Below are 27,856 nucleotides of genomic sequence, written 5' to 3'. Positions count from 1 at the left end.
CAGATCATCTTCTACCTTCTTTAAAAGTGGGATATGGTTTAATTTAGTTAGATCTGCAAGCTTGGGAGAAACATTAATACCTAAATATTTTATATTTCCCGATTGCAGTGGTGTAGAAGAGGAATTATGGAGGGAGCAATTAATCGGTAGGACTGTAGATTCTGACCAGTTAATTGAGTAATCTGATATTCTTGCAAAAGAGTTTATCAATTCAATCACCCCAGAGATATTGGTTTGTGAATTTTGGAGAAAGAGTAACACATCATCCGCATAAAGGCTGATTTTATGTTCCACGTTCTTGCATTTTATGCCATTAATTACTGAATTCTGTCTGATTGCTGCTGCTAGTGGTTCAATAAAAATTGCAAACAGTGAAGGGGAGAGTGGGTGTTGGGTGAGTGCTGAGTTTTTGTATATGTGTGCATGAGGGTGGGAATGCATGTTTGTTTCTCTGTTTTCCTGTTTGTCTGTGTCTATATGTCAGGTCGGGTCTTAGACTCCACCTCTCTGGGAAACTCCCAGGCCCTCCAAGACCTGTCTCCCCTCACCACACTCCCTGCCGGTGACTGAAGCCCTCAGGGGTCGGTGCACTGGTGGTTCTTGGTGTCCGGGGCTGGGCACTCAGGTATGTACCGGCTCACTCCCGGTGGCTACCTGGCGGGGCCTGGTGCCTGTTGCTCGGTCAGGCCTCTTCCGGGGTGCGGGGGGCCCTCGGGCCTCCGGCCTCTGGGCCTGCGGCTCGGTTCACTCTGGCACAGCTGGCTGCCGGCAGAGCCCGCGGGCACGCCGGTGCAGCCCCCTCTAGCTTCTGCTCGGTGGCTACTGGGTGACGCCTCGTCTGGGGATCCTCAGCCCTTCCCATGAGGGTGGCACGGATGCCCCTCTGGTGGTCCTCCTTGGGCTCTCGCACTCTGAGGCCTCTGGATGTCTGGGGCCTGGCTCTCCTCCATGCCAGCTTCATGCCCTGGGGGGCGGGGCTATGGCTCTCTACATCCTCTTGCAGACCATTACATGTGGAAACCATTTGAATACAAGCGCGCTGATCCACACAGGTGTGCACACGGATGTTCACTGCTCGTAGACTTAAATTACACCTTTCTTGGCTGCTACTTCAAAGCACATTGTGCGCTGTCTGTCCTGCGTGCTGCACAACAACATTCAATATTTAGTATTTAATGCTGTTTACACTTAGCTAGATTAATGCGATGGTGTTGTGTTTAGTATGTTGCTTTGGGGTTTTTTTTGCTTGTTTTCTCTTCTTCTTCTCTCAACAGGTGATCCAGGAGATTTTTTTTCTCCCCCCCTTTCTCACTGTCCCTCTCCCCTTCTGTTTTTCTTTTCCTTCCTCTTTCTCTCTCCCTTTCCTGTCCCTCACTCATGTCTGTCCCGTCTGTAACATCTGAAAATAAAATATAATAAATAATAAAAACAAAGGTAGATCAAATGGACCAATACGGCAATGCCACGATGATCCATTTGGCAAAGTAAGTCCATTGGGTCTCCTTGTTGGTCCTCAGACAACAATTCTGACGGCTAAAGAACCAAATGGGACAGGCAAAAAAAATAAATAAATAAATAAGAGAAGTCAAAGGCAGAGAAGAGAGGAGAGGAAAAGGACAACGGTTAGGAGGAGGTTGCAAGCTGTAAGCAGTTTTTGACAGCTGGAAGAGAGGTGTAATGACTTTAATTAAATCCCATCTTGCCTTTAAAAAAAAAAAGAAAAAAAAAAAAGAAGGGGAGAGTGGGCATCCCTGCCTGGTGCCCCTCAAGAGACAGAAGCTGGAGGATGTCTGGTCATTTGTTCTAACACAAGCTGTTGGGGAATTATATAATATTTTTAACCAGTTTATGAAAGAGGATCCAAAACCAAATTTGTGTAAAGTTGCAAATAGAAATTTCCAGTTTACTCTGTCAAATGCTTTTTCTGCGTCTAAAGAGAATATTGTAGTTTCTAGGTTTTTACTGTATGAGTAGTCTATCAAATTAAGTAATCTGCGTGTATTTGTTGATGAGTGCCTACCTTTTATGAAACCAGTTTGGTCAGGATGAATTAAGAGGGGGGTTATTTTCTCCAGTCTCTTTGAGAGAGCTTTGCAGATTATTTTAAGGTCTACATTTATAAGGGATATTGGACGATAGCTTGAGGGATATACAGGGTCTTTGCCTGGTTTTAGCAGGAGATTAATGTTTGCAGAATTCATATTTGGTGGTAGTCTGCCATTTTCCTTGATTTCCTGCAACATTCTGTGGAATCTTGAACAACACCTTTTATTGTTTTTTCTTTTTCTTTTTTTAGCTGGTTTGCTAGAAATTGACCGGATTTATTACCATGTTCATAATTTTGTAAGCGTAGTCTTTGTACTAAGAATTTAGTTTTTTTAAAAATCAATTCTCTCATTTAATTCTAGTTTTGTTTTGCGTATTTTGTTCAATGTTTCCTGATCTTGGTGGGACGCGTAGGCTTCTTCTAGTGATTTGATGGTTTTTTCTAATTCCTGAATATTTTTGTTTTCTTTTTTCTTTTTATGTGATGAGAAAGAAATTATTTTACCTCTCATCACAGCTTTCCCTGCTTCCCATAGAACAGAAGCTGATGTTTCGGGAGTGTCATTATAGTCTAAATATAGAGATATTTATATTATAATAATTATTTTCTTGTACTCACACTGGGTAACATTGTCTGTGAGACATTTCACCGACTCCCTTAGCGTGGCATTTTCAGCAGCGAGCATTTCCACCTGCTGCTGGCTGAACTCGAGGGATTCTCGCAAGGATTTAAATTCTCGGTGTAGAATCTCCACCAAGGACAGCCTTGCGTCGAAACTGGACAATCGTTTGTTGATTGACTCCAGTATGTCGACAATATCTTTGCCGGCTGGTGATGTTGTGCCGGGGGAATCTGCTGGGCGACATCTTTTCAATGACAGCGTCTCAGATTTGGCCGGGGAAGCTGCACTCTGGGCCTTCTTCATCATGAGATCCTGGAAGCACCGATCAATGTAATCTTGGAGAGCCTCTAAACTCTCCCCATTGTTCTCCAGGGTGTTGGAGAAGATTTAGACAAATGTTGTTAGTTATAAGACAATTGATAAGTGTATTTGGTAAAATTGAAGCTTAAAGGAATTTGTTCAATTCTAAGCTACCATTCGTCACTTCCGTCACTTACCTCTCCAACAGATTTCCTAACATGACAAAATAAAATTTACTTTTTCTTCCGACTAATTACATACTGCTGAGTTGAGCTAGCATGGCTAATTAGCCTTGTAGCTTTGTTGTGTGTGTGGTGTAAGCATGGAGAGCTCTACTTTTCCAGCTAACCTTTAGATTGTGTTACATTTGCTGCTGTTTCGGGTTGTGCGGTCAGTGCAGAATATTTCTACATGAATAAAATGAATAGAAGTTTTAAATGTGAATTGTAGTATTGTTTTCTTTTGTCCCATGTCAGTGGATTGCAAAGCATAGTGTAATGCTGTCAGTGCAAATAAGAATAACAATATGCAGTCATGTTTAATATGAAACGTTTACATGTATTTAACTACAAGCTCAGATGTACCTAGTGAAATGCAGTGTTGGGGAGTAACGGAATACATATACCGCTGTTATGTATTTAAAATACAAAATATGAGTAACTGTATTCTGTTACAGCCTCCCTGGGAAAGTCTATGCCAGGGTGCTGGAAAGGAGAGTTCGTCCGCTAGTCGAACCTCGGATACAGGAGGAACAATGCGGTTTTCGTCCTGGTCGCGGAACGCTGGACCAGCTCTTTATCCTCTCGAGGATACTTGAGGGTGCATGGGAGTTTGCCCAACCAGTCTACATGTGTTTTGTGGACTTGGAGAAGGCATTCGACCGTGTCCCTCGGGGTGTCCTGTGGGAGGTGCTGCGGGAGTATGGGGTGTCTGGCCCATTGCTACGAGCCATTCGATCCCTATACAACCGTTGCAAGAGCTTGGTTCGCATTGCCGGCAATAAGTCGGACTCGTTCCCGGTGGGTGATGGGCTCCGCCAGGGCTGCCCTTTGTCTCCGGTTCTGTTCATAACTTTTATGGACAGAATTTCTAGGCGCAGCCAAGTGGCGGAGGGCTTTCGCTTTGGTGGCCTCAGAATCTCATCTCTGATTTTTGCGGATGATGTGGTTCTGTTGGCTTCATCGGGTGAGGGCCTCCAGCTCGCACTGGAACGGTTCACAGCCGAGTGTGAAGCAGCGGGAATGAGGACCAGCACCTCCAAATCTGAGGCCATGGTTCTCAGCCGGAAAAGGGTGGAGTGCCCACTCTGGGTCGGGGATGAGTTCCTGCCCCAAGTGGAGGAGTTCAAGTATCTCGGGGTCCTGTTCGCGAGTGATGGGAGAAGGGAGCCGGAGATCGACAGACAGATTGGGGCTGCAGCTGCAGTAATGCGGTCCGTCGTGGTGAAGAGGGAGCTGAGTGTAAAAGCGAAGCTCTCAATTTACCAGTCGATCTACGTCCCTACCCTCACCTATGGCCACGAGCTGTGGGTAGTGACTGAAAGAACGAGATCGCGGATACAAGCGGCAGAAATGAGCTTCCTCCGAAGGGTGGCTGGTCTCTCCCTTAGAGATAGGGTGAGAAGTTCGGCCATCCGGGAGGGGCTCAGAGTAGAGCCGCTGCTCCTCCACATCGAAAGGAGCCAGCTGAGGTGGTTCGGGCATCTGACAAGGATGCCTCCAGGGCACCTCCTGGGTGAGGTGTTCCAGGCATGTCCCACCGGGAGGAGGCGACCCGGCCTCGGATAAAGCGGATGAAGATGGATGGATGGATGGATGGATGTATTCCGTTACAGTTACTGTTTAAAAAGGTGGTATTCAAAATACAGTTACTTTGTTGAAATAAATGGATTACATGGCGGTCTTTTCCTATTTCACATGTTAGGCTGTCCCCTCTCTGTTTTTGGTAATTTGGTAATTCCACACCGGTGGAAACCCAAACAAAACACGCATTAACCTCCTGAGACCCGAACTCTTTCATGGAATGCATTTTTAATTTCTCTTTGGACTGACTGGGACCTGATGAATGCAAAAACAAAGAATGATCTTTTTACCTGATTTTGCTCTACAAGGGCCTGGATATACACATATGAGGACATTTGTTTTGTGGCAGTATAATGTCCTTGTAAGAGATATCAGGCACTTATTGAGCAAAATTTAGTATTGTGGTTTGGACAACCCAAAATATGATGTCCACATATGTGGACGCCAGGTCTTAGGATGTTAAGAGGCTCTAATGCCTGTGTCTCAATCTCGCGGCCCATGTCACCTCTACTTGTGGCCTGCATAATGACATGAAGAAATATCTTTAAAAATTATTAAAAAAATTATTTAATATGAAGGCAACAGGCAGAGTGTTACAGGCATAGCTTTAAAGAATGTAGCCTGATGGGTAGTGTAATCCGTGTTGCAGGGAAAATGGACACGAACCCGACATATTAGCCAGAGGTCCCTTTACTGCGGTTTGGGGCCGCGGACCTGTTTTATATACGCGCGGAATAGTTTTCTACACGAGATCGCTGCAAAAAGTGCAGCCTTACCTAATGTTCACCTACTGTTACTCATTTATATTATGATTTAAACATCTAGTTGGTGTTGGTGTGGAGAGTACCCTTCAGTAATAGTAATAAATCACACAGCAGTAGTACATTCATGTAGTTGTAAAAAGCATGATAATATATTAAGTAATCCAAAGTATTCAGAATACGTTACTCTGATTGAGTAACGTAATGGAATACAGTACAAATTATATTTTGGGGCATGTAATCTGTAATCTGTAGTGGAATACATTTTAAAAGTAACCTTCCCAACACTGGTGAAATGATGTATGATGTGCTATTATTCACTTCATGTTTTAAAGCTAAACCCACGATAGCAAAATATATTCTTGATGTTTATGATGATGATTGATGATCAAATAAAAGCTAAAAAGAAATCATTATCAATATAAAGAGGTAGAATACTCTGTTTGACAATGCTGTGTGATGCATGAATGATTTAGATCTACTAATACAAGTCAGTAAAATGTATTTTTAAAGCACAGGTTTTGCTGACCAAAGTGCCATACGGATTATGTATTCTTGTAATTATTTACACAAATGAGCATCAAAGAGTAAAATCTGGGAACATAGAACACAGAATTATGAGCCCTTCAACAATAAGCAGTTACATATCAGAAGAACATCCCAAAGGGAACTTCCTGTCTCTGACATAGCTCATCTGCTGTTTGTATAAGAAGTAAAAAGTCTATGGGTGTGATTGATTTTCTGTGTCTCTGTTGTATGACGGAGAGAGAGAATGTTCCATAAAGATGTTGTAGAGTGGGTAATCACAGTGATTCGTGATGGCTTCTAACTTCTTTAATTTGCTGTGTTCCTGTGTGGCTCCACAGTTGCAGCTGATTAACTGTCACATGCTTTGTCTCTCACGTAGGACATGGAGGAGGCCGACCTGCTGAAGGAGAGGCTCCAGGCCATCATGGTAAACAGCAGTCCTACAGTCTCTGTAGTTTAAGTAAAAAGCCAGTTTCCAAATAATCTGTGTTACATACTGACTTGAAGTAAACTTCATTTTTAAAAATTTGGTGGTGATGGGTTCTAATCCATTTGTGTAGATGGCAAAGATAGCACTAAAGTTGACCATCATATCTAGAGGGGCAGAGCTGGAAGTCTGTCATCGGAATGATCTGATTTGTGTCCACATGAGTTAGTTAGTGACGTCAGGTGAGTGCGTCTTTATGATTTAGTAAAACAAACAAGGAAGTAATTCCACTGGTAGCTTTAGGCTAGAAACAGTGTGAACAGTAGGTCCATCTTCATAACATAAGTTCACATTTTAATACAACAGACGCTTATGGAACTGTAATAAAATGGGCAGCTTATAATCACACTTAGCTTTAGAGTCTGAGTAACTGTTTTGTCTTGTTTTTGTCCTGCTGAAAGTTCATATTAGCTTCTGAAATGTGAAAATTATATTTTACAATGAATGACTGTAGTGGAATTTGTCTTTAGTTTTTACCAAACACAAATGAACAACTTGAGAAATAGGCGATGTAGGATTTTGAAATTCATGCCGTAGGTGCATCTACTAAAAGATTCAGATGAGTTTGAATCCTGGTTACCTTCATGTCTATGTCCAAGGTCAAGGTTCCAGGGTTTCTGAACATCTTGTGAATGCGATGATTAAAGAAGGAAGTCGCCTGGCACTTCACATTCATTCCATAGGTGCATGTTTTAAAAATGTCAGTTGAATCCTGGTGACCCCGACGTCAAGTAGAGGCTCCAGGCCATCATGGTAAAGAGCTCATAGTCACACTCTTTGATGCCATCATATATATATGTCAGCAAAATACCTGTGTATCAGTAGATGTTTCTCATTGTGTAAATCTCTGCATTCTTGTAATTCAGAGCTGTGATACTTTACTTTAGCAGGATGTCAGGATGCAGAACTAAGAGTTGTTACCAAAGCACAGCCTGAAAATAAAACATGTGGGTGTGTATTTACAAGATGGCGTAGAGAGAAAATCCAGCCAGAAAAGAGTTGTAGCTGTGCAAGTCAACTCGCCTGTCAATGTGCAGAGAGGCTGCATCGCTTTCATCTGAGGCAGAAAGATATTAACATAAAGCACTAACTGATGATGACATAAGGTTCAGTGAATACTTACCAGCACTCACTAAAACTAGAGCACAGACTTAATGTACGAAACAGCAGCCCATATTGTTTCTTGGTTAATTCTATTAAATATGGCATCAGTAGCACAAGCACAGGTGAGAGGCTGCCTCTGTTGGCACACCTGTCAGTCAAAGCGATGGTGTCCCTGGTAACTTGTAGCTCTTCCAACATTCAGGTGAGTTATAAAAACAGTTGTAATGAAGGAGAAGATGGAGTCCAGGCCAAAACTTTTGTAGTGCTAGGCTGTGAACATGTTAATTTATTGGCTGAAGTGAAACAATCGAGGGGACTTTTGGAGCCAGCTTTAATTGGCAGCTAGTATAACTGGAGTAGTTCTGGCACTTCTGTGTTGGCTTTATTGTTCATCCACAGGGGCTTCCACTTTTTACAATATCTAACTTGGAGTTTTACTATATTTGTTATTATGTTATCAGTTTCAGCTTAACATGTTTCATGGAACTTTAATGAACTTTAACCTCCTAGGACCTGGCGTCCACATACGTGAACATCACATTTTGGGTTATTTAAACCAAAATACTAAATTTTTCTCTACAAGGGCCTGATATCCACTTACAAGGACATTATGCTGCTACTATTCTATCAAAATGTTAAACGAATATCCTGATGTGTGGCTCTTATTTTTCTTAAAAACAAAAATAAGGTAAAAAAAAATAAATCTGGTAATTCTTTGTTTTTACATTCATTGGGCCCCAATATGCCCAAATATCAAAGAGAAATTAAAAATGCATGCAGTGGAAGAGTTCGGGTCTTAGGAGGTTAATGTGACTATAGCTAGTCATGTTGGGGCCACAGTTTCAAATAGCATGGTCCTTCTTCTGTAACAGACAAAAACCCACAGGTTCACTGTGTAGATCGCATAGTCCCTCTGATGGATACCAAATCAGTCAATCAAACATCTGAAGTACTCTCTTTTTAATCAATGAATCTTTGGGAGCCTTTTACAGCTCAATATTTAAAGTTGGGCCATAAGTTGGAAACAAGAAGGGAATGCTGTGGAAACCATTTCAGGATTATTTAAAGCCAAGTAATTATCTTATATTAACACTGTTAATTAACAATTACCAATTAATTAAATTAGCAATAAACAATTAACTGAGTAATGTTACACTGAAATTTAAGCCCAGAAACCGAGCACAATAATGTAACCTATGCCCATGAGGTGAAGTCAATTAGTAATAGTGTCGTTGATTTCACTGATAGTGGGTTACAAATTGTTAACAATGTTTATATTATCTGTGCATTAGGATTTTTATATTCTGACTTAGGTACCAAAGTCATAATAATAAGGTAATATTGATTAATAATAAACAGATTATTTTTTCCATTATTTTAATTCCAACAGGATTAATGCTGGAATTATAATAACAAGAAAGAGTACAGATAGAAATGAAAAATGTATCGCCAACTGCTGCACCTTTAAAGCATCAACATACAAAAATGAGAAAATACACAGATACATAAATCAACAGTCTTCTAGTAGTGTGAGTATGAATGTGACAGAAAGAGAGAGACAGAGAGTGAGTGTCTCGGTGTGTGTGTCTTTAAAACAAATGCACTTGATAATGAGGGTGGAAAGGTGCAATAATGTCCTCCCAGGTCCTGGAGGCAGATGGAGTCTGAATTAGGACAACAATCACAGCCATCCTCAGCTCCCAAGAGTACTGATGACCTGAGGCCACACGTCTTGGTGACATCCGCGTGTCCATCCAAGCAGGAGGAGGGAGGCCACAGATGCAGTGCCCACGGTCAAAGGGTGAGTGTCTCAGAAGACCAGAGACAACAGGCAGTCAACCCTTCCAGAAACTGCCACCCTGGTACAAATCAAGAACAGGTGCCAAAGAACCACCTGGCATCTGGCTGCCCCTTCCTCAACATTGAGAAGATCAAAGCCACCCCTAGCCACCAAGGGAATGGGCCAACAAGCACACCTGAACATCAAGCCACGCACCCCGGAACCAACAATCACCCACATCCCAGGGAGGGGCAGAGGCATCCAGGGGGGAAGCGGTGATAATGTATGAACGGGAGGTAAAGGACTATCCTTGCAAGGAGAGAGCCAGTAAACGACTGACTCAGTAGGCACCCCATTCCCAACATCCCACCACAGAGCAGGAACAAGTTGGCCTATGGCCTGCAAGGACAATGCCCCAGAGCACCACCGAGTCCAGGGCAGCAGCCACCACCCCCACCAGAAAAAGTAGACTGGAGTGTTTAGAGGAGTCCCAAGACTTGGGGTTTAGACCACCCCTGCACAAGGAGGGAGCCAGAGACCAGGTGACCCGGGGCACCTGGGCCCCAGGTCCCACATCTACCCTTGCCCAGAAGACTGGGGGGCAGCACCTGCCACCACAAGCACTCGTATACCAAGACCCACCCAACAGCAACCACTGCTGTCCAGCTCCCACGAGGCTGGCAGACACGGGGAGTCCCAGAGAGCATCCTTATCCACCTGAAGGGCATACAGGGAAACGAGACTAGAGCCGACCACCCCCACTAAGTAATGGAGTTCATCAGTGAGGACCAGAGAGAGACAAATTCATCCAATGTTGTTTTTTAAAGAGACAGACATTCGGTGAGTCCCGGCATCCTCAAGGCTTGTGCCTCCCAGCTTTGTGGAGTCTTTCATAAACTGTTCATGCTGAGTCTGAGTCTGCAGAGGGTCCCAGTGCTGTGAAGACGCCATGCCTCGTCCCTGTACGAAGACACCACATCCCAGTTCCCCCCAGGATTACAGGCCTGTGCCACTGACTTTCCACGTCATGAAGACCCTGGAATGGTCTTCATGACCATCTGCCAACTATAATCAGGTGACATTAGGCTCCCCTTCAGTTTCTTTACCAGCCCTGCCTTTGAGCAGAGCAGGCCATCATCTACCTGCTCAATCGAGTCTTCACCCATCTGGACCAGCCGGCAAGCACTGTGAGGGTCATGTTTTTTTACTTTTCCAGTGCATTCAATACCATCAGGCCGACCCTCCTGGGTGATAAGTTGACAGCGATGCAGGTGGATGCTTCTTTGGTGTCCTGGATTGTTGATTAGCTAACAGGAAAACCACAATATGTGTGTCTTCAACATTGTGTGTCTGACAGGGTGATCAGCAACACAAGGGCACCACAAGGGACTGTCCTCTTCACTTTCCTCTTCACCCTCTGATGTTATAAAGAGAAAACATTGACTGTAGGACAATGCTCAGGATTTTCTAGGAGTCTGTTGTGGTCAGTGCCATCCTCTATGCTGTTTCAGGCTGGGGCAGCAGGTTGAGGGTCACAGATGCCAACAGACTCAATAAACTGACCGACAAGGCCAGTAATGTTGTGGGGATGGAGCTGGACTCCCTTAAGGCGGTGTCTGAGAGGTGGATGTTGTCCAAGATAAGGACAATGCTGAACCATACCTCCCTCCCACCCACTCCATGACGTGCTGACCAGTCACAGGAGCACGCTCAGTGAGAGGCTGAGATTACCCAAAAGCATCATTAAGCGACTCAGGAAATCATTCCCTCTGTATCTGTATTATCTCTCTATTATCTCTTTGTACAACTCCTCCATCTAATGCACAGAACACACTGCAACAGTTACACCCTTTGCCCATCTTCCATAGTGAAAATAGCAAATAAAGTTTTACACTTTAGAGTAAAATGTCAATCAAATATATTTAATCTCTGTAATATTCTGAATATTTAAAATTGGGTTCATTGTATATATTATTGTATTATTGATTTAGTTCAGTCTGTTCTTACTATAACCACATAATTTCCTTATGGATTAATAAAATATTCTGATATGGATTCTGATTTTTTTTGAGTGTGTAAGGTCCATTTGGAAAAACTTTGTCCTGTGTAGTACGTTCTGTAGAGAACTTTGTATTGTTTAAGTTGTAAGTCGGGCTTTTAGTCATTTTGAGGGTGCTCAAGCATATTTGTGTCCAGATGTTTTTATCTGGACTGGTGGAAAGATCTTGCTGCCACTTAGCCTTTGGGAGGGAAATTGATTAGTCAATTTTAAACAATAGATTATAAATTATTGATGACAATTTGGGGGTATAGTTCTTTTAAAAAACATGCTTCTGTTAGGATGCCTGGGTCGTTGACCCAGGGTTTTGAGTTTATTATATTATTTATCATTTCTAGTCTTTGGTTTCTTTGAGTTCTGTCTTATGGTTTATGTCTCTGTGTTCTCTAGTTGCTCTGTCTCCTCTGTCAGCTGTATCCCCTCGTCAAGTTCGCGTCTCTGTGTTATGTTTCCTGTTTTACTTTGAAAGTCTGTCTCATGTAAGTGCATCTGGTTTTGCTTCCTTTGTCTCGTTAGGCCTGATTTGCCCCAGCTGTGTTTCCCTCCTGTTGCCCCGATTGCTCCCTCTGTGTATTTAAGCCCTGTGTTTCTCTGTGTCCGTGTTGTGATCTACCCTTATTTCGCTGTGTGTTCTGGCTGCATAAGTTTACCTTGGAGTCTCAGTTTTCTTACTTTTTGGAGTTCAGCATTAACGCTGTATTTAAGTTCACCTTTTGTCTCCGACTGTCTGCACTTTGGGTGCTTTTCCTGCCTGCGCACAGCCTTCACATGACAGCTTCCCAAGTGGGATTCAGTTGACAGGGATTCAGATTTTCCTGTATGATGGTTTCAGTTGCAGATATATTAAAGAAATTCACCTTTGCTGATTTTATATTTTGATCAAATTTCTTCAAATGAAATAAAGTTTGGGTCTTGTATGATTTTTTTTAAAATTTCTTTTTTTGTCTTATTCTCATGCCACGATGAGAATGTTAGTATTTTTCTAGTAGTTAGTATTCAGTGATTTTTCTTTATAGTTTTATTTTAAAAACTTTTTAGTTTACATGGGATAAGTGCAGACTTTTTAAGAATTGTAAAGAATTCCCACCAGGCTCTTAGAAAAGTGTTTATGTTGAGGCTTTTAAAGCTATGATGATATGTTGTGATGCTTAATAAAACCATGTAAGAAGAGTCACTCTGTTCCGTACAGCTCTGGACATCCTGAGGGAGTGGTCTTCACTTTGGTACCCTCAGAATTTCATCTTGGCTTTTTGCAGTTGATGTGGTTCTGTTAGTTTCATCAGGTGGTGACCTTGTGCCCCAGCGTGAAGTGGCAGGAATGAGAATCAGCACCTCCAAGTCTTTTAATATGGTTCTCAGTTGGAAAAAGGGTAGAGTGTCCAAAGCATGCTTGTGAGTTCTGACCAGCAGTTTCAGTATCTCAGAGTCTAGTTCATTAGTGAGAAGAGAGTGGCCCGTGAGATTTACAGATGGGTTGGGCGGTGTCCGTGGAGACGATGAACCCTCACCAGCAACAGTCTCAAGGCACTTCACACTGTAGCATGGTTAACTTAAAATACAAGTTACTTTGAGGCAACTGTTGTTGTGATTTGGCACTGTAAAAATAAAAATGAATAATTTAAAGTGAGTTGAAAATATATTTTAATCATAAGCTCTGAGTAGTTACAATGAAGTCATGATACAAGTAGCAGGAATGGGTTTCACTGGTCCTTCCAGAGGGACTTGGAGAGTCCTCGCTCTTCCACGTCGAGAGGAGGCAGCTGAAGTTATTCAGGCACCTGAGCTCCTAGACGCCTCCTGGGTGATGTGTTTCAGGAATGATCTAGTGGGAGGAGGCACTGGGGCAGACCCAGTACTTGGTGGAGAGATTATGTCTCTCAGCTGACTTGATAATGACTCTGTGTCCTCCCGGATGAGTTAGAAACGGTATGAAGAGAATTCTGGGCTTCTCTGCTTAGAATGCTGTCTGGACTGAGACAGAGTCATAAATACTAGCAGACATCAACAGGGAGATCCCCTTTTACTCCGGCTTAATTCCACACTGATCCTGGATCTAGGAGCTAATATTAGTGAGCAGTGAGGCTTAGTTAAAAATAAAGGAACTAAGCAGCGTGTTTGCCTGATATCCAGGATAACAACTGCACAATTTATTCTGTCCAATGTATCTGATCAAATTTCTAGATGTCTTTGCTACATAGTGTACTAATTAGCAAAGAGTGTTGTTGAAATTATAGCAAACAGACAGACACGTACACACACACTCAAGCAACAGGTAGGTCACGTCATGAAGCCTGTGCTGCTTTTTGTCTATTTATAGCTGTTGCTGTCCGTCTGTCAGCTCAAGGTTGAAGTGTCAGCACGAGGAGACAACAGGTGGAATAGTTTCCATGCTGTAATTGTGCATATGACACAAATGTATGTTTGACCTGCCCTCACAGGACAAAAGAAGAATCCAGGAAGAAATTGCCAAGAAGAGGAGACAGATAGAAGAAGAGAAGTTAAAACTCCAGTACATAAAGGTATGTCTCTAATTTACAGCCAAAAAGCAAAAATTTCCAGGAGAAAATGTGTCAGTGTGTAACAGTGTACAGGGAATGTGAGGAACTCTCGCTTGAAGGTTTAATGATTTCATTTACTGTTATATTTCTCCACATTTTCCTTGATGCAGTCTCAGAGCTTTATTTCACAGATATATACTCACTGCAGTAGCATTGTTCATATTATAGCTACAGCTATTCCTCTTCAACACAACTGAGGGTATTTCATACATTATTGTAAAAGTCAAATCTTCTTTTTTCATTCCATCGTTCCAAGTTATATATTTCCATCGTTCCAAGTTATATTTTTTTCATGTTAAGATAAATTGGGCACACATCTGAAGTTTTCTTAAGAAGCAGTTACGCACAAGTTAACCCCAGTTACAGTTAACCACAAGGGGGCTGTCTAAAACTGTGTCACGCCACTGAGCTGTTTCCTGCATCTTTGGCAAACTGGTCACTGCTGGTGTTGTAGTGGTGTGTAATGATATCACCTTCTTATATCAGTGACTACCAAAAAATATCTAAATTCCCTATGGAAGCATGCTGGAAAAATGAATAAATCTAACAATAAACAACATATTTAAGAGTTTTTGTTGCATTTTAATACAATGTCCATTAAATATTATAAAACAAGGTATCACCAAACTGGATGTTAGAAAATGTTTTGGTTATTTTACAAAAAAGCAAAGTAAATACAATCAAACTTTATTTTTAGTAAATGATACTACAGAGTTGTCTTTGGAGGCCTTTCTAGTTATCATCCCCACATATTCATACTCTGACGGATACATCAGAGGTGGGGTTCGCATCCTGCCCAAGGATATTTGGAATACAGACTGGGAACCACTAACCTTCTGATTACCAGATGACCTGCTTTGCCTCCTCAGCTAAGGCCACCCAGCTACTGGGAATAAGATAAGATAAGATAAGATAACCTTTATTAGTCCCACACGTGGGAAATTTGTTTTGTCACAGCAGGAAGTGGACAGTGCAAAAGTTATGAGGCAAAAATTAGAATACAATAAGAATAAATACAGTACACAACTGTACAGAATAGAATAAAATAAAATACTATATACAGTAGAATAAAATAGAATAAAAATATACAATAAGATAAAAATAGAATACAAATACAAATACTATATACAACTTTGTAAAAATACAACGATGCCAGAAAGGATTATTGCACTTAGTATTATTGCATATGTATGGATGTGTGTGCTTGATCAGTTAAAGTCTTTATTATGGAGTCTGACAGCAGTGGGGAGGAAAGACCTGCGAAATCTCTCCGTCCCACACCGTGGGTGCCGCAGTCTCCCACTGAAGGAGCTGCTCAGTGCTGTCACAGTCTGCTGCATGGGGTGGGAGACGTTGTCCAACAGGGATGACAGCTTAGCCGCCGTTCTCCTGTCACTCACCACCTCCACTGGGTCCAGAGGGCATCCTAGAACAGAGCTGGCCCTTCGGATCACCCTGTTCAGTCTCTTCCTGTCCCCAGCAGAGATGCTGCCGCCCCAGCAGACCACGCCATAAAAGATAGCAGAAGCCACCACAGAGTCATAGAATTTCTTCAGGAGTGGGCCCTCCACTCCAAACGACCTGAGTCTCCGCAGCAGGTACAGCCTGCTCTGCCCTTTCCTGTAGAGGGCGTCTGAGTTATGAGTCCAGTCCAGTCTATTGTTCAGATGAACACCAAGGTACCTGTAGCTGTCCACAGCCTCAATGTCCATACCTTGGATGTTCAGTGGTTGCAGTGGAGAATGCTTGTGCCTGCGGAAGTCTACCACCAGTTCCTTGGTTTTACTGGCGTTGATCTGGAGGTAGTTCAGCTGGCACCAGTCCACAAAGTCTTGGATCAGACCTCTGTACTCCTTGTCGTCCCCATCAGTGATGAGGCCGACTATTGCAGAGTCATCAGAGAACTTCTGCAGGAAGCACTGGGTGGAATTGTGGGAGAAGTCTGCAGTGTAGATGGTGAAGAGGAACGGAGCCAGAACCGTTCCCTGTGGGGCCCCCGTACTGCAGACGACCCTGTCCGACACACAGCCCTGAGTCCTCACATACTGTGGTCGGTCGGTGAGGTAGTCCAGGATCCAGGTAGTGAGGTGATGGTCCACTCCAGAGTTCACCAGCTTGTCCTTCAGAACCGAGGGAAGAATAGTGTTGAAGGCACTGGAGAAATCAAAGAACATGATTCTCACAGTGCTTCCAGCGGTCTCCAGGTGAGCGAGGGAACGATGTAGGAGGTGAATGACGGCATCATCCGCTCCAATGCCAGGCTGGTAGGCAAACTGAAGTGGGTCCAGTGATGAGCTTATTAGGCGCCGAAGCTGAGCCAGGACCAACCGCTCCAGGGTCTTCATCAGGTGGGATGTCAGAGCCACCGGCCTGTAGCTGTTGAGGTCCTTGGGGCTTGAAGTCTTTGGCACTGGAACAACACAGGAGGTTTTCCAGAGCTGTGGGACTCTTCCCAACCTCAGGCTCAGGTTGAAGAGGTGCTCCATCACCCCACACAGTTGGTCTGCGCAGGACCTGACGACCCTCGAGCTGATGCCATCTGGACCCGCTGCCTTCTTGCCATTAATCCTCCTCAGTTCCCTCCTAACCTGGGTGGTTGAGAGAGACAGGCTGGAGCCTTGTGTTGAGTGTGTATTGGATGCTGTTGTTGGGGGTGGGGGGGGAGTGAGCAGGGTGAATAGAGGAGGTGTGAAGTGTCTGAGGTGGAACAGCAGCAGTGGGGGTGGGTGAGTCTGCAGCCGATGTTGCAGACTGCCTCATGGCTGAGTCAAATGTACATAATTTAAACTTTTGAATGCAATGAGGGTAAGGAGAAGGGCAACACACAGGCCTGACCCATGCCCAGTAAAGTCCAGGTGGGGAAGCAGTGATTCAGTACAAAATACTTCGACTGCTCTGAGACCATAATCCAATGGAGCAACAATGAGTAGCGATAAAGCTAAAAATGATAATTGCAGTTCGTAAGTCTTCAGTAGTTGGGCAGTGGTTGATTTGGTAAAAATATTTACCCCCCAAAACTCCAGAGTCCTCTCTTCTGATGTTGCTCTCCATTAATCCATGGATGAATACGAACCCTCGGCCTTCCCAGAAGCTCTTTTATACTCATTCTGCACCCCCCCCCCCCCCCCGCCCCCAGTGTTTTTCACGTGAGTGGAAAAGGTTTTAAAAAACATGCTTCTGTTAGGATGCCTGGGTCAACTCCACACTCATTTTCATTTCCTGTTGCCACACCGTGGAACTGTCCACTGATATTGGTTACATTCAGTCTCTTTAACATAGTGAAGGTTTTTGTTGGACACGGGTTCGTTTAATACACATCTACATATTTATAGCAGAGCTTTGAGAACATCCGTACTCTTCCAGTCATGATTACAACTTGTGCTTACAAAAGCTCCTGTGTCTGAGTTTCCAAACTGTACATGCTAAAAACTAAGATCCATCTCATTATTATTTGGACAACATTAGTTTTTACAATTTCACTAAAGATTTGTCTCCCAGAGTCCATGCCAACTATACTGAGAAGCTCTTTGCTTCCCATTCTGGCAAATCTAAATATGTCAGACTGAGACTAACAGCTGAATGGGAAGCGAGGGACTGGCTCCACTGCAGCTGCTGCTTCATAGTGTTGGATCTAGTATGCTGTTTGTGAAACTGAGGAGTGTGTGCAAACGTAATGTTCCTTAAAATATCTGATAGAGAAATCAGCTACACATTTTTCTTTGCTTAACAGGATAGGAAAAGAGTTTTTGAAAGCAGAGAGTGTCAAATGGAAAACAGAGCAGGTGTCACCGTAGATTTGAACATTTTAAATATGAGAAGAACACTGAGCTCGGTTTGAGGCTAAAGCAGAGGCCTGTGTGTTGGTTGACTGACAGAAGAAGGCTTTGAGGGAGCAGTGGCTGATGGACGGTCTGAGTCAGCAGTCGGAGGAGGAGCAGGAGGCCATGAGGCTTCAAGCTCAAGACGAACAGCAGCAGAGTGACCACCTGCAGAGCAACATCATCAGGTAATCCAAACCTGTACTGAAGCTCACACTACATCCCAAAGTGGACACATGGGGCACAGCTCAGTATGAGCAAATCAAGTAGGTGAAGGTAACACTTTATAGTCACTGTCTGCCTAATAATGCCACAATATTAGGCATTAGTAAGGTATTATTAAGTGTTTAATTCATCATTTATAAAGCACTACTCCTTCGTATGTAATTTATAATTACAGATATTAATGTTTATTCTTGATTAACAAGCTCACATACAGCTACAGATCATGATAGCCCGCTGATGGGTGGACATAATGGTACACCTCACCTGTGATGTGGATGATGCAACCATGAGTAATAACACCCCTAAATGAGAATTAGGAAAACTAGTGGAAATGTCTTGTGTATTCACCGGGGGGGCAGTGTGGAGGCGCGTTCATTTACACCAGGGGTGTCCAACTCCAGGCCCCGAGGGCTGGTGTCCTGCAGGTTTTAGATCTCACTCTGGGTCAACACACCTGAATCACATGATTAGTTCTTTACCAGGCCTCTGGAGAACTTCAGGACATGTTCAGGAGGTCATTTAGCCATTTTAATCAGCTGTGATGGATCAAAGACGCATCTAAAACCTGCAGGACACCGGCCCTCCAGGCCTGGAGTTGGAAACCATGATTTAAGCCCTTGATACTATATATACTTATACCTTGTAAATTTGTTCAGAGAATATATAATTATGACAGAATAAGCCTTTCTATAAAATATTGATACAGGTTTTCAGCAAATAAAATACAGGTTGTGCACACTGAACAAGCCAAACAGGAAGTGATGCTTGCATTCTATGATTATTACTAAGTTGAACATGAAAGCATTAAACGATTATTTCACTGAACTGCTAATATTCAAAGTTTAGTCTGTGTGTATTTCTGCCAGAAACATGTATTTGCACTATATATTTCTGATGATTAATAAGGTGAGCCACAAAGCTCTGGCTCTGTGCCTAAAACTATTAGTAATTCTCAAGATTTAGGTTTTCCAACTAATTTAACAGTCATAGTGGTAATGATCACAGTCACACCTGCTTACTCCAGTTGTCTGCCGCTAATCTCAGTCTATCACCTTTGTGGTTTTTATGTGAAAGGGACACAAGGGATGTGTTCCACATGTAAGAGTCCAATGTGCAGTATTTATTTTATTTAGCTATAGATGGAAAAACTCCATGTGCTGACAGGTTGGAGAGAATTACATTGGGGCAAAAAAGTATTTAGTCAGCCACCGATTGTGCAAGTTCCCCCACCTAAAATGATGACAGAGGTCAGTAATTTGCACCAGAGGTACACTTCAACTGTGAGAGACAGAATGTGAAAAAAAAAATCCATGAATCCACATGGTAGGATTTGTAAAGAATTTATTGGTAAATCATGGTGGAAAATAAGTATTTGGTCAATAACAAAAATACAACTTTGTAATACTTTGTAACATAACCTTTGTTGGCAATAACAGAGGTCAAACGTTTACTATAGGTCTTTACCAGGTTTGCACACACAGTAGCTGGTATTTTGGCCCATTCCTCCATGCAGATCTTCTCGAGAGCAGTGATGTTTTGGGGCTGTCGCCGAGCAACACGGACTTTCAACTCCCGCCACAGATTTTCTATGGGGTTGAGGTCTGGAGACTGGCTAGGCCACTCCAGGACTTTCAAATGCTTCTTACGGAGCCACTCCTTTGTTGCCCGGGCGGTGTGTTTTGGATCATTGTCATGTTGGAAGACCCAGCCTCGCTTCATCTTCAAAGTTCTCACTGATGGAAGGAGGTTTTGGCTCAAAATCTCACGATACATGGCCCCATTCATTCTGTCCTTAACACGGATCAGTCGTCCTGTCCCCTTGGCAGAAAAACAGCCCCATAGCATGATGTTTCCACCCCCATGCTTCACAGTAGGTATGGTGTTCTTGGGATGCAACTCAGTATTCTTCTTCCTCCAAACACGACGAGTTGAGTTTATACCAAAAAGTTCTACTTTGGTTTCATCTGACCACATGACATTCTCCCAATCCTCTGCTGTATCATCCATGTGCTCTCTGGCAAACTTCAGACGGGCCTGGACATGCACTGGCTTCAGCAGCGGAACACGTCTGGCACTGCGGGATTTGATTCCCTGCCGTTGTAGTGTGTTACTGATGGTGACCTTTGTTACTTTGGTCAAAGCTCTCTGCAGGTCATTCACCAGGTCCCCCCGTGTGGTCCTGGGATCTTTGCTCACCGTTCTCATGATCATTTTGACCCCACGGGATGAGATCTTGCGTGGAGCCCCAGATCGAGGGAGATTATCAGTGGTCTTGTATGTCTTCCATTTTCTGATGATTGCTCCCACAGTTGATTTTTTCACACCAAGCTGCTTGCCTATTGTAGATTCACTCTTCCCAGTCTGGTGCAGGTCTACAATACTTTTCCTGGTGTCCTTCGAAAGCTCTTTGGTCTTGGCCATGGCGGAGTTTGGAGTCTGACTGTTTGAGGCTGTGGACAGGTGTCTTTTATACAGATGATGAGTTCAAACAGGTGCCATTCATACAGGTAACGAGTGGGGGACAGAAAAGCTTCTTACAGAAGACGTTACAGGTCTGTGAGAGCCAGAGATTTTCCTTGTTTGAGGTGACCAAATACTTATTTTCCACCCTGATTTACCAATAAATTCTTTACAAATCCTACCATGTGAATTCATGGATTTTTTTTTTCACATTCTGTCTCTCACAGTTGAAGTGTACCTCTGGTGCAAATTACTGACCTCTGTCATCATTTTAAGTGGGGGAACTTGCACAATCGGTGGCTGACTAAATACTTTTTTGCCCCACTGTAAGTTATTAGGGTTCAACCTGGTCTGTACATCTTTTTTAAACTATGTTATTGGAAAATTATTAGCAGCTGACATTTTTAGACATTTCTATAATTTTTCCAGGGATTGTGCAATCAAAGCTTGATCATCATCATTGAGCCCTCAGCCTGAATGTAGGGAATGAACCAGGAAACTGTAGGAACTGTCTGAATCCTGACGATGAACAAATAAATAAACACTTTAATGAAACAAATTGTTAAATATACTACACACAACATTCACAGACGATGGAGTATGCACGGTGACACGTCTGTCAGCTTTGACCATTTTGTCTTGGTTGCTGTTAGTTTTCTTCCTTTTTATAATGTCTCAAAATGTCCTAGGACTACATGTGTTTAATCACCAGTTGCTATTAGAAATCAAAGCATCTTCCGATCTAGTTCTCAAACAAACTGAGACAGGACAAGGTTACGGACTTCCTCCACCACCTTTGAGTCATCTGTTCTGGGTTACCTGTGCAGCCATCCTCATGCCACACCCTGGAACAAGCGCCCAAGGAAACGGGCCTCTTCTTAAAAAACACAATCTGGACACAACCATTCTGGCTAATTACAGGCCAATCTGAAAGCTCCCCTTTCTTTCAAAAGGTCTGTGAAAGTGGTCTATTTACAGCTGCACCTTGATCTTAATGGGATGTCTGAAAAGTTTCAGTCTGGTTTTAAATCAGTACACAGCACTGAGACAGCACTTTTAAGGGTTTTTAATGGTATTAACTCTGGATTCTGGCAGCCCTGCTGCCCTCTTGTTGTTGGACTTGACAGCTGACTTTGACACAGTCAGCCATTATATCCTCCTATCATGGCTGGAATCATATGCTGGCCTAAAAGGGTCTACTCTTCAGTGGTTTCCTTTCTACTTATCTTTATTTTTTTATGTGAACATGGGCCTCTAGTGCTAAAAAAAGGACTCTCTCTAAATTATGGTGTACTTCAAGGCTCTATCTTGGGACAAGCCTTGTTTGCACTGTATATTGATTGATTGATAATACTTTATTCATCCCGAGGGAAATGTTATGTTGGCACTGGGGAACTCCAGGCCTGCAGGTTTTAGATCTCACTCTGGGTCAACACACCTGAATCACATGATTAGTTCATTACCAGGCCTCTGGAGAACTTCAAGACATGTTGAGGAGGTAAATTAGCCATTTAAATCAACTGTGTTGGATCAAGGACACATCTAAAACCTGCAGGACACTGGCCCTCGAGGCCTACAGTTCTTCCACCCCAATCTACATGGACGTTAAAATCACCCACATCAATTATTTTATCTGAGCTGAGAACTAAATCAGATAAAAAGTCTGAGAAATCAGACAGAAACTCTGTGTAAGGCCCAGGTGGACGATAGATGATAACAAGTAAGACTGGTTTCTGAGTTTCACAGCTGGGGTGGACGAGGCTAAGCAGCAGGCTTTCAAATGAATTAAAAGTCTGTCTTGGTCTTTCATTAATTAATAGGCTGGTGTGAAAACTTGCTGCCACACCTCCCCCTCGGCCTGTGCTTCGAGGTTTCTGGTAGTTAGAATGACTCGGGGGTGTTGATTCATTTAAACTAACATAATCATCCTGCTGCAACCAGGTTTCTGTAAGGCAGAGTAAATCGATTTGTTGATCAATTATTAAGTCATGTACTAACAGAGACTTGGAGGAGAGAGACCTAATATTTAATAATCCACATTTCACTGTTTTACTCTTTGGTTCAGATGTGGATACTGTATTGTTCTTTCTTTGTAATTGTTTATGTTTAATTTGCTGGCTTTTAGTTTGTTTTTTGTCTGTTTGGAAGCTGACACAGTCTCTATGGAGATGGGTTTTTGGGGGGGTAGCAGGAGGAGAGAAGCTGCAGAGAAGCGTGTAAGACTGCAACTCTGCTTCCTGGTCCCAACTCTGGATAGTCATATTTTGGGTGGTTTAATAAATTTGTCCATATTTCTAGAAATGAGAGCTGCTCCATCCAAAGTGGGATGGATGCCGTCTCTCCTAACAAGACCAGGTTTCCTCCAGAAGGTTTGCCAATTATCTATGAAGCCCACTTCGTTTCTGGGACACCACTCAGACAGCCAGCAATTTAAGGAGAACATGCGGCTAAACATGTCACTCCTGGTCTGATTGGGGAGGGGACCAGAGAAAACTACAGAGTCCGACATTGTTTTGGCAAAGTTGCACACCGATTCAATATTGATTTTAGTGACCTCCGATTGGCGTAACCGGGTGTCATTACTGCCAATGTGAATTATGATTTTACTGAAAATCTTTTGAAAATGCAAAATACACAGCTACCCAGTACAACCCATAATGCCATATATTAAAAGTCTTGTACTTACCTTGTTGAAGCTATTCAGAGACACCCTAACATCCAAGTGTTTTGGATGCACAAGTGATTTCCTTTTGTATTTGCTAACACTGTTCATTATATTCAACTGTACAGAATGGAGAAGGAGATTGAGGCCTTGGAAACACAAGAACTCAATATCTCTGCCAATGAAGAAATTGTGGTGAAGCGGCTAAAAGAGGTGGAGAGAACAGCTGAAGACATTATCAAGGTAAGCAAAAATCAAGTGCCTTTTAACACTCAGCTTGCCTTTTTGGCTGTGACACTAATGCATGTCACTTATTAAATACATCTGGGCGGATTAGTGCTACTAGTACGCTAGTATTTGCTTTTCACCTTAGTACGATTAAGAATAATGGACAATGAAAAAGGAAAACAATAAAAGAAATCAAAGACACACACCTGTATTTTGATGTGTTGATGTGTCAACACAGCTCCCAATAACAGATGATGCACATTAAAGGCTGTGTGACACAAAGGACCCATACATACACACTATTGGAGTACTAGTTATGTTTTATTTGCAGCTTTTTTCCAAGATCACTCAGTGGAGATTTTCATGTGGAACAAGGCTTCCCACAGAGGGCCTTCTTCACCTGTATGAACGCTGTCTGGCACTGCTCTGTCCACTGGATCAGATCTGGGTCACCCTTTTGGGTTAGAGCAGTCAAGAGGCTGGCCAGCTCTGTGAAGTTTGGCATGAACCGGTGGCAATAACCAGCCAGCCACAAGAACTGCCTCACCTCTTTTTTTAGTCTTGGGACATGGGCAGTATACGATGGGTGTTGTTTTCACCTCCTGCAGGCCCACTTGCTCACCTCCCCAGATACTGTACCTTCCCTTTGTCTGCTCACACACTTCTTCAGGTTGGCTGTGAGCCCCATCTGCCTCAGAGACTCTAGGACTATGGCCACCTGCTGCACATGCTCTGCACAGGTGTCACTATGGATGATGATGTCATACACCAGGTTCATGAGACACTGGAAAGTTGCTGAACAAGCTGAACGAAAGTGTGACAAATTGGTACAAATCGTACAGAGTGGAGAAGAATGACTTTCTTTAGACTCTGGAGATAAGGGGATGTGCCAGTAGCCACTGGTTAACTCCAGTGTCATGAAAAAGGTGCAATGCCTATCTGATCCAGGAGCTTGTTGACCCGGGACATGACATATGCATCAAACTGTAACAATTCACCTTGTGGTAGTCGCCACAGAACCGTATAGATAAGAACTATGGGGCTAAACCAAGCACTTCTTTCTGAACATTTTTTCTTTATGTTGAGGTAACCTGTAGGGCTGTGAATGCACCATCTCACCAGGACACATTTCAAAATTGTGCTCTGAGTGTGGTATGGCCAGGCAGGGGGGAGAACACATCTGCAAAACACTGTTGCAATGCAGCAACACCCATTCTCTGGGCTTGTGTGAGATGGTCATTACAATGGGGGGAGTTGGGAATAGTGGAATTTGGCACTATCATCTCTCTCCTTCGCCAGGCTAACCAGAGAATTTCCCAAAAGCTTTAAAGCACCAACAACTGGGTGTGTTCCTCTTCTGTGCGACTGTTACAACTCACCCAATACAGTCTATGTGTGATTAATACAAAATTCAGGTAGGCCAGTGCTGTGTCGGGGCGCACCATGTGACCAGTAATTTTTATCACTTGGTCAAAGGCTGAGTATAGAGTTTTGTCATGAGACTGCTGTAGTGGGAAATCTTCCATGGAGTGAATCAGTGCCGTCTCCTCCCCAGAGTCAGCGATGGATGGCCTCGGATCACCGCTGTACACAGCATATACACTACATGCTGCTACAGGTCATGAATGCATCCCCACACACTGCCCCAACAGGTTTTTAAATCATGGCCAATCCGTCCCCAGAATTAAAGGATGTGTCAGGCATGACCTAACCACAGCCTTCCCACTACGCTTTTTGTCCTTGTACTTAATTTCTGGCAGCACAGTAGGATATTTGTGTATGTCCCCATGCATGTACTTAATCTCCACCCACTCTACCTTCAGCAATGCTCCGGGCCAAACCAGAGTTTGGTGGACCAAGGTCTGTGTGCACCCTGAGTCTACAATAGCCTGGTGTATACCCCTTACCACCTTACCACTATGCGTCCCTCGTGGACTGAGGGAAGGTGTCAGAGGGCAAAGTGATGGCAAAGGACCACTCCGCTGTTCCTGTCGGGAGTCCCTTGACAAACTGCTCGAGAATCATCAGATCCAGCAGCTGAGCCTCCACCTTTGTGTGGCCGGGCTTTTTGCGGCCCTATTCAGTACCCCAAGAAGTTTTGGTGGCAGTCCCCGGGCACATGGCCTAGGCCAGGGGTCGGCAACCTTTCTGATGATGAGTGCATCTAAAATTTTCCTCAGAAGTCAATAAATTGCAGTAGCAATTTATTGACTTCTGCAATAAATAAATAGCAATAAATTTAATAACGCTCTATATTAACAGTTACACACTATATAGAACCACTTTATAGAATTATATTTGTTGGCAGATGTTGGCAGCTGTCAGCGAATAGTTATCAGCTATTTTGAAACAAAAAAAAAACAAAGACTTTTTATCCATAACAGCAAATACAGAAAATGCAAATGCTATTTATGGTCTCCTCACAACAATGATAAGAAAAATAAACTGGGCCAATATGGCATGTTTGTTAATACAGAGACACACATGTTAATATGATCTCTGGTCTCCCACTCAGAGACACAGGTCTCCGAGTGTCCAGCATTCAGAGGCTACCTGAGGACTCGTGTGAGAGAAAATCTGCTCAGACAGACATGTAGAGCCAAATACTGTCAATAAGGCCTCTGCAATGTTCTGAAGACAGTTAAACTTGTCAGGCAGTGATGTCCAGCAGGTGAACATGCAGCTCCATGAACACGCACAGCTGTGGATTCCAGCTGCGTCCGTAGTTCTGCAAACTTTGACCCCACAGAGTCGAGCTTTTCAGTTCTATCAGCTGCATTTCGATGTCCTCTTTGTCGAGCCAGTTAATGCGAGACAAACCCAGCTGCTCATTAAAGCTTTCTGGTTTGATCAGAAAAGAAAACATTGGTCCATACGCCTGAAAGTCCCGAAAACACATTGTGAATTCTGTCTCGAGTCTACGGATGTATCCGTGTGTTTCCACGGTGCTGCGCTGAGCGAACAGCTGCTGAATCTTTTGAAGTGTTGGAATGTGGAAATTTCAACATTGCTTGAAAAAACTGCCACCTAGCAACGTCCCTCTCACCGGTAGGCTAAGTTATTTTTAGCCAATTACAAGTTCCATCTGGTAGTTGGGGTTGTTAGCTAAGATACCGTCATTAAGAAGCGGCACAACTAATGTGTCTATGCGAGCTAATTTGCAATGTGCACCGCTGTCCCAGCCATTCATTTTTTAATGCACCTGCTCAGATTAACTCACTGCGTGTCGTGCCCAGGGCTGGACTGGGACAAAAAAATCAGCCTGGGCATTTTGACTAGAGACCGACCCACCAGGTATTAAAGCCATAGAGCCTTTGAATGAAAACAAACGCTGTTGTGACAGTGATGTACAGTCTTGTTGGTATATGTATGATTTTTATACATTTTAAATCAGATAAAAACTTTGTTTTTTATCTGATTCAGATAATTATTTAATAAAAGCTAGACATTTTAAATGAGAATAAGAAAGAAAAGTATGTCTTTGTGCCCCCCTTTCCCTGTTAATGTCCTACCTGCCCCCCTGGCATAACTTTGCTAGACCCGCCCCTGCACAGTTACCAGCTGTCAGCTACTTAGAAAAGGATCCTGGTGTTATTTGTCTCTCAGAAACAGTTCATAACTTCAACTCATTCATGTCACCTAAAAGGTAAACCTGTTTCTCCATCACCTGTTCAGCTCTGATGATTCAGTAAGGACATCTCCTGGTTTCATCTTCATGTTTCCCTCTCACCAGATAACCAAACCATATCATGACCAGCAGCTTTACAGCTGTGGCTCCAGCAAACAGCCGATCAGCTGATCATTGATCAGTTTCATGATTGAAGTAGCAACAGGAGTGGGAGGGGCAGAGAATGACAAAAGAAGAGGCAGCTCTGCAGCAAAGACACAGAGTAACTCCAGCTTTGTGTCTTTTTCTATTCTAGCTGAAGTCCGGGACAAACTGTTCCTTCTCAGCTCAATACGAAATGCGTAATATTTTCTCTGAATGCGGGACGATTCCGTTTGTATGGGACGGTTGGCAACTCTAATAATTAACCTTATAAATAAAGTTCACTATCAGTAACATCATAGCACCCACCCAGCTGTATAGAAACTCCATCATGCTAGCTAGCACGCAGTACGAGTTATTGCAACTGACTGTAAAAAGTCAACACAATGAAAATAAACTCCATCTAAACTTGGTTCATATCTGACCCAGATAGACTGCAGGTCATAACTTCTTACCTGAAGTTCAGTTCACCTGACACTCGGACCAGCGGCCGCCTCGGGTCTCTCCTCCTCCTGCCTCCCCTTCCCTCATCCACCTGCTGGCCTCAGTGGAAGCTGTGCCATAGCCACCACCAGAGTTATTTTTACACATCTGGCCAATCCACCACCTCTCATTGTTTATACCATTACAAAAAAAATCATCGGCC

The 27,856-nt window shown here is 43.3% G+C and overlaps 1 protein-coding gene across 2 annotated transcripts in view; it reads left to right on the top strand.

The window, feature by feature from the left end:
* The window catches only part of palmdb (palmdelphin b), a 92,910-nt gene that overhangs the window by 18,920 nt on the left and 46,134 nt on the right, over positions 1–27,856 (top strand). For both annotated transcript variants that reach the window (XM_026179202.2, XM_080306279.1), the window contains exons 2-5: positions 6,440–6,487; positions 13,929–14,009; positions 17,924–18,054; positions 23,342–23,456. In XM_026179202.2, coding sequence (XP_026034987.2) covers positions 6,443–6,487; positions 13,929–14,009; positions 17,924–18,054; positions 23,342–23,456 — 372 coding nt within the window. In that variant the 5' untranslated portion in view covers positions 6,440–6,442. The remainder of the gene's footprint in view (positions 1–6,439; positions 6,488–13,928; positions 14,010–17,923; positions 18,055–23,341; positions 23,457–27,856) is intronic.

Source organism: Astatotilapia calliptera, chromosome 9, assembly GCF_964374335.1.
Source record: "Astatotilapia calliptera chromosome 9, fAstCal68.1, whole genome shotgun sequence".
NCBI classification, from domain to species: domain Eukaryota; kingdom Metazoa; phylum Chordata; class Actinopteri; order Cichliformes; family Cichlidae; genus Astatotilapia; species Astatotilapia calliptera.
Note: the sequence above shows the minus strand (reverse complement) of the source record. Positions and strands in the feature narration are given on the sequence as shown.